Here is a 7,844-nt window from a genome sequence, read left to right on the forward strand (position 1 = left end):
TTGCCACTAGGCCACCAGAGCTCCCCTCAATATACTTCTTTTTAAAATAATATAAAAAAGACAGATTTTTTAGCCACTTTACCTGTCTACATACCTCACAAAACTACACCCAACATCTGACAGATAAGAAAAAAAATCATGTAGTTAAAATGACCACTAGCTACTTCTGTCTCTCTACTTCTCTGCTGCAGAATATTGCTTAGACAAACAAAATCTCTCCTTCCTCTTCATCTTGGCAGTGATGGCTCCCTGATCCATCTGCTTCTGAAAAGCCTTATGCTGTGGGAAGCAGCCCCCTAAATGCAGCTATTAATGCACTGGACGCAAGAAACAGATTGCTGTGCAATGCTGGAATCTCACTGTTGTCATCTATTGTTCTGTGCCATTGAGTCGCCTGAAACTCATAGGAACTTTTTGTACAATGGCTCTGAACCTTGGCCTATCCTGAGCCAATCTCACCATCTCCAATACACGTTCCCCCGTAACCCCAGTTATTGTGTCAAAAAACTCATCCATGGTCTTCCTCTCTTGTGCTATCCCTCCATCCTTCCAAGTATGATGTCCTTCTCCAAGGATTGGTTCCTCCAGGCAATATGCCCAAAGTATGTGAGACAGAGTTTCAAAATCCTTGCCTCCAGGAACAAGTTGGTTTTACCTTCTCCAGGACAGACCGGGGTATCTCCATACCTTTTCAACCTGTATGCAGAGCAGATTATCCGAGAGGCGGGGCTCTATGAGGAGATGCGTGGCGTTAGGATTGGTGGAAGATCTATCAACAATCTGCATTATGCAGATGACACAACCTTGCTCTCTGAAACTGAGGAGGACCTCATGCACTTACTGCAGAGGGTCAATGACTGCAGCCTTCGGTATGGACTGAGGCTCAATGTCAAGAAGACAAAGATTCTCACCACTGGACCAATTGGTAGCATCAGGATGGATGGCGAAGAGATTGAGATTGTTCACAGCTTCAGTCTGCTAGGCTCCACAGTCAACACTCTTGGCACCAGCAGCCAGGAAATCAAAACACGTATTGCGATGGGAAAGTCTGCTGTTAGGGACCTCTCTAAAGTACTCAAGAACAACGGTGTCTCTCTGGAGACAAAGGTGTGCCTGATACAGGTCATGGTCTTTGCAATCACTTGTTATGCATCAAAGAGTTGGACAATGACTAGGGAGGAGAATTGACGCCTTTGAGCTGTTGTGCTGGAGAAGAGTATTGAATGTACCATGGACTGCCAAGAAAACAAACAGATTCATCCTAGAGAGGGTTAAACCAGGCTACTCCTTGGAGGCAAAGATTCTGGGGCTTCGTCTGACATACTTTGGACATGTTGCAAGGAGAGACAGGTCTTTGGAGAGGGACATCATGCTGGGTAGAGTAGAGGGACAGCGCAGGAGGGGAAGACCCTCTATGAGGTGGATTGATTCAGTGACTGGGGTAATAGGGATGGGTGTGTCAGAGGCAATACGACTGGCACAGGATAGAGCAGGGTTTAGGGCTGTTGTACATAGGGTCGCTATGAGTAGCAAACGACTCGACAGCACATAACAACAACAACAGGACAGACCTATTTGTTCTCTTGGCAGTCCATGGTATGTATGTTCAATACTCTTCTCCAGCACCACTACTCAACAGCATTGATTCTTCTTCTGTTATCCTTAGTCACTGCCAGCTCTTCGATGCATTGCAAGTAACTGCAAAGATCATGGCCTGGATCACGCACACCTTAGTCTCTAGACTGACATTCTTGATCTTTAGCACCTTAGAGTGGTCTCTAATAGCAGATTTATCGAATGCAATTTGTCCTTTGATTTCCTGACTTAGTGCCAAATGTATTGATTATAAAATCAAGAAAACAGAAACTGTTAACAATCTCAATCTCCTTTCCATCTATCATAATGCTGCCAATTGGCCCAGTTGTGAGAATCTTTGTTTTCTTTTTTCCTCTTTTTTTTATGTATTTCATTTTTTTAACTAGTTTATTTACAAAATTCTAATACAAATTCAAACAAATTCTTTCAATTTCCCTCACCCCTCCACCCATCAAATTGTACAATCCAATGATTAATCCCCTCTTTCCCCTGCACATCCACATCCCTCTGCTTCCAGCCTCTCCCACCCCTCCTGGATCTTTATACTCATTCTACAATAACAGTCTTAATGTTAAGCTAGTCATGCATTTATTTCCTTAATCTTACCAGAAGTCACTCAAACTCATCACAAATACCATCTTGCATGTCACTTTTGAATAATAGTCTAATTATTGTCCCACCTGAATTAAGTCCCATTATTCCTTACTCTTGAAACTATAACACCTGGAAAAGAACACTGTACAGCAAAAAGGCCCTGGATGTGGTATTTCTACTCAAAACCGCACTGCTGTTGAACTGGAACCAACTCATAGATGATCTGTTGGGATTCTAAGACTGTAACACTCACAGGAGGAAACAGTCCATCTTTCTCCACTGAAGCCCTGACAGATTCAAACAGCCAGACTAAGCTAACACAGCACTACAAAATATGTGCAGTACAGACATCTTCTCTAACCACACATAGGTGCATATTAATGTCCAGTCATACAGGCTCTTGGGTCAATGCAATAAAAAACATTTACAGTGTTATTACTAAAATTCCAGCTAAGAAAGTATTTTCATTATCTTATGCAGACTTTCTAAGGATGAAAGGGGAAAAAGTACAATGCTGGCATACTTCTTTTCTTTAAGTTTTGTAATAACACAAAATTATCCATTTTAAAGTATTTGACTCAGTTGTGCTAATTACATTCACAATGCTGTGTAACCAACACCATTATCTATTTCCAAACCCTATTCATCATCCCAAACAGAAAGTCTGTAGTCATTAAGCAATTAACTTCCCATCTTCCCCAGTCCTCAGCGCCTGCTAGCCTATAATCTATCTTCTGTAGGAATTATGAATTGCCTGTTGTAAGTACTTCATGTAAGCAGAATCTTGGTAAGAATATTTGTCCTTTTCCATCTGGCTTATTTCACTTAGCATTATCAAGATTCAAACATTTTGTAGCAAGGGCTGACATACAATATATAAAAACAGGAATTTCTAGAAATGATACCATAAATGAAATTCTACTCAGTAAAGTTAAGATAATCAGCCTTTTTAGATGCACAACTTTAAAAAAAGTACAACGAGATGTTGTTTAGAACATCTCCTTTTAAGCAATTGGTACCAAAGGGGGGGGGGGCGGGAAACACACACCCAGTTATACTTGTAAGACACTTACCCTATCATCAATTATGACCAAATCTTTAGGTTCAGTTCTGTCAATTTTCAAGACACGGTATTTCGTTTCTGCATGATTGCTCCCAACTAGAAAGTATCTCTATAAATAAATAAATAAATACACTATTAGTTTCTCAGGCATTTCATCTTCTACACATTTTATAATCAATAATCACTTCAGTTCTTTAAATACATTCATAAAGTCAAGTTATTTTTCAAAGAAATGCATCTGTTAAGTATAACTCACAGAGTAAAAAAAAAAAAAAATGCCAACCACAAAAAACCAAAACGTTGTAAGATGATTCCAGAGGTCAATTTGCAAATGAAAAAATTCTTAATGGTGTTGAGATAAGCATCAGTCTGATTTTTGAAATGTGCCCAGTAACCAGGTCAGATGCATTTAATTATATAATTAGAGATTAACGTGACTGATTGGAGCCTGACATTTAAACTCTGCCAGACAGACAGAACCAGTTCTGCTAAGTATTACAAAGCTCGGCATATAATGAGGAATGTTGAGACAATAATAGCTATTAAAATGTCGATACTTCATTAAAGAAAAAGAAGACTGAAAATTAAAAGCCGTATACAAAAAGAGGATGATCTAACATAGTGGGCATTGTAATTAATGTTATAAAACAAAACATGTACGTATGACTGAAAAACCAATATGCTTTATAAACTTGGCTCATATCACAATTAAGAAATATAAATGTAGGGGAGGAGAGGGTGGGCTGGGAGAAAAGTGCAGCAATGACTGGAAACCCTAAGTCTCTCTAAACTTTCATTCAAATTAATTTAAAAATATTTTTAAAAAGAAATATAAATGTAGACTGAAAACAACTTAAAAACAAGAAAAGTGAAAGTCCACCCAAAAGTCTTAGGAAAGAATCAACTATATTTTCCAAAACTGCTTTTTATTAACAAGCCACAGGAATAATTAATATTCTGACTTTATTCTAAAGTCCATGCTTTCAGCATTCCACCTAAGCACAGTGCATTTGACTTCTAAAATGAGTACAGAGAAAGAAATGAGCATTTAAAGTGTAGAAAAGAATAACCTTATATGTTAGGGAAAATAGTTTTTAGTAAAGCTAAATATTAATTATTCTTAAATTATATTCCAGAAATAAATGTAATTATTACTGGCAAAAATTTGGGAAGATTTCGCTTCAAACTCATCCTCTAAAAAAAAAAAACCCAAAAACAAAAAAACACCATTTTGCCTACATTCCAAAAATGGAAAAGACACTGCTAAAATCAACTGTTATTTTACCTTCTTACTAGCTAGATAAGCTATAAAAACATATAATGCTATTAAATGTCAAAATAAGATTCTCTGAGTTGTGACCAACGTGAAATGTGTAGACCATTACAGGGAATCTGAGCAAGGTAGGATACTAACTTAACAACACATGCAAAAATTGTCAGAGGAGCCAGGACTTGAGTTGATGGCTAAGATGTTAAAAGAGTTTTATGGCATAGCAGAATAAGAACACTTGGTTATATCATTTTAACTCTACATCTGGAGAAACAGATATTCTTTTTTATTATTACTATCTTTTTATAAAGATCTACAATGGGCTCAAGGACTGCAGCCTTCAATGTGGACTGAGGCTCAATGTCAAGAAGACAAAGATTCTCACCACTGGACCAATTGGCAGCATCAGGATGAATGGTGAAGAGATTGAGATTGTTCACAGCTTTAGTCTGTTTGGCTCCATAATCAACACTCTTGGCACCAGCAGCCAGGAAATTAAAAGACGTATTGCAATGGGAAAGTCTGCTGTTAGGGACCTCTCTAAAGTACTCAAGAGCAACGGTGTGTCTCAGGAGACTAAGGTGCATCTCATACAGGCCATGGTCTTTGCAATCACTTGTTATGCATCAGAGAGCTGGACAATGACCAGGGAGGACAAGAAGGAGAATTGATGCTTTTGAGCTTTGGTTTTGGAGAAGAGTGCTGAGGGTGCCATGGACTGCTAAGAAAACAAACAGATTCACCCTGGAGAGGGTTAAACTGGGCTGCTCCTTGGAGGCAAGGATTCTGAGACTTCGTCTGACATACTTTGGTCATGTTGTAAGGAGGGACATCATGCTTGGGAGGGTGGAGGGCAGGCGTAGGAGGGGAAGGCCCTCTGGGAGATGGATTGATTCAGTGACTGGGGCAATCTGGATGAGTGTGTCGGAGACAGTGAGATTGGCACAGGACAGAGCAGAGTTTAGAGCTGTTGTACATAGGGTTGCTATGAGTCACAAGTGACTCAATGGCATACAACAACAACAACAATGGGCTCAGGGATTATGCAGAGCAAAATATACTAAAAAATGGTGGGTTAGAAAGGTCTCAACAGGAAGGTTACCAAAAACTAAAACCTTCATCTCCTAGCCAACTCTCCAGTAAAAATAAATTAATAAATAACCTCCACTGTCATGTGGTTGAGTCAGACTCAGAGTGAGCTTACAGGAGAGAGAACAGGGTTTCCAAGGATGTAAATCTATGGGCCAAACAGGCAACATCATGACATTATTGTTGTTAGGTACTGTTGAGTCCAGTACAACCCCTAGCAACCCTCTGAACAATAGATTCTGTCCTATCCTGAGCCATCCTCACACTTCCTGACACACTAGAGTCCACTGCAGCAGTCACCATGTCAATCCATCTGGTTGAGGGTCTTCCTCTCTTTCTCCCACCCTCCAACTATTCAAGGATGATGTCCCCCTCCAAGGAAAAGCCTCTCCTAGTAACACGCCCAAAGTATGTGAAACAGAGCCTCCAAGGAGCACTCTGTGCTCTGGCCCAGATATATGTTTGTTCTTTTGGCCATCCACGGATATTCAGGACTCTTCTCCATCACCACCACTCAAAGGCATAAAATCTTTTTCTGTCATCCTTATTCGCTGTCCAGCTCTCAGATGCATAACAAGAGATCAGAAAGACCATGGCCTGAATCAGACACACCTTAGTCCTCAAACTGACATCATTGCTCTTCAATAATTTTGAGAGCTCTCTGACTGCAGACTTTCCCAGTGTAATACATCTTCTGATTTTCTGACTACTGATACCAAAGGTATTGATTGTGGACCCAAGTAAGGTGAAATTGTTGACAACTTCAGTCTTTTCTCCATCAGTCATGATGCTGCCCATTGGTCCAGTGGTAAGGATTTTCATTTTCTTGATATTGAGATGCAATCCACACTGAAGGCTATATATCCTTTGCTCTTCTGCAATAATTGCTTCAAGTCCTTTTCACTTTCAGCAAAAGTTGTTTCAGTAAGTTGTTTATGAGTCTTCCTCCGATTTTGATGCCACATTCTTCTTCGTAGAATCCAGCATATAATTAGCTCAGCATCCAAATTAAATAGGTATATAGAGAGGTGCACTTCTTTCTTCATTTTAAGCCAAGCAGTCTTCCCTTTCTCTATTCACACAACAGCCTCTTGGTCTAGATATGTCTGTAATGTGCTGTCTAGGTTCACATGAGCACAATTAAGTGTTCTGGGATGTCCATTCTTTTCATTGTTAGCCATATCTTTGTACGGCTGACATAGTCAAAGGCCTTTGCACCATCAATAAGAGATAAATAGATATTTTTCTGGTATTCTTTACCTTCACCCAGGATCCATGGTTGTAGCAGTCAAGAAATCAAAGACGTGTTGCATTGGGAAAATTTGCTGTCAAGGACAAAAAGCACTAAAGCAAGAAAGTCTAAGGTGTGACCAACCCATGTTTTGGATCTTCTAATTTGCTTTCTAAGCATCTGAAAGCTGGATAATGAGTAAAGATGACAGAAGATAAGTTGATGTCTTTGAATTGTGGTGTTGGAGAAGAGTATTGAATATCTCAAGGACTGCCAAAAGAACAAATGCATCTGTTTTGAAGGAAGTATAACCAGGTTGCTCCTTAAAGTAAAAAAATGGTAAGACTTAGTCTCACTTTGAGTATGTTTTCAGGAGGGGCCAGTCCTTGGAAAAAGACATCTTGCTGGAAAGGGTAAGTGGATCAGAGAAAGAGAACATTCTCAAAAAGATGGATTGACAAAATTATTGTAACAATAGGCTCCAGTATGTTGGAGCTCATGAGGATGGCACAGGATAGGACGGAGTTCAGACATGACCAAAGGTTCGCTGAGTCACAGTCAAGGCAACAGCACATAATGACAAACAATAAACCTTTATGGAAGCAGACTCCTTTCATCATTCTCCCACCAAACTGGTGCATTTGAACCACTGGCCTTTTTAGTTAGCCAAACACTTAACCACTGAGCCACTAGTAATAGTGAGGAAGAAAGAAAGCAATTATAAAAATTCTTAAAATATTCTGGAATATCCAATGATGAGGACTTGATTCATTAGTGGAGTAGCTGGAAGGGCTGAGAGAAAGATAAAAAAGGTAAAGTACTGGTGCGGGTATATGAAAAATCCTATCTGGACCTCAGCCAGTTCCCTGGAACTCTCCTTACCACTGAGAGGAGAGAGGTAATGAATCCTACAAAAATAACTTAAGAAAAATGGTTTCACCACAACAAGATAAAGGTAAACAATCCAGTTGAAAAATGGGCACAGGATATGAACAGACACT

The 7,844-nt window shown here is 39.5% G+C and overlaps 1 protein-coding gene across 1 annotated transcript in view; it reads right to left on the reverse strand.

Moving 5' to 3' along the window:
• FIG4 (FIG4 homolog, SAC1 lipid phosphatase domain containing (S. cerevisiae)) overlaps nucleotides 1-7,844 on the reverse strand; it is a 169,101-nt gene that overhangs the window by 131,709 nt on the left and 29,548 nt on the right. Inside the window, exon 2 of the mRNA XM_006881159.1 lies at nucleotides 3,264-3,362. Within this exon, the coding sequence (XP_006881221.1) occupies nucleotides 3,264-3,362 (99 nt within the window). The remainder of the gene's footprint in view (nucleotides 1-3,263; nucleotides 3,363-7,844) is intronic.

The sequence above is a fragment of the Elephantulus edwardii genome, unplaced genomic scaffold (assembly GCF_000299155.1).
Source record: "Elephantulus edwardii isolate Elephantulus edwardi_28Jun2011 unplaced genomic scaffold, EleEdw1.0 scaffold00013, whole genome shotgun sequence".
In the NCBI taxonomy this organism is placed as follows: Eukaryota; Metazoa; Chordata; class Mammalia; order Macroscelidea; family Macroscelididae; genus Elephantulus; species Elephantulus edwardii.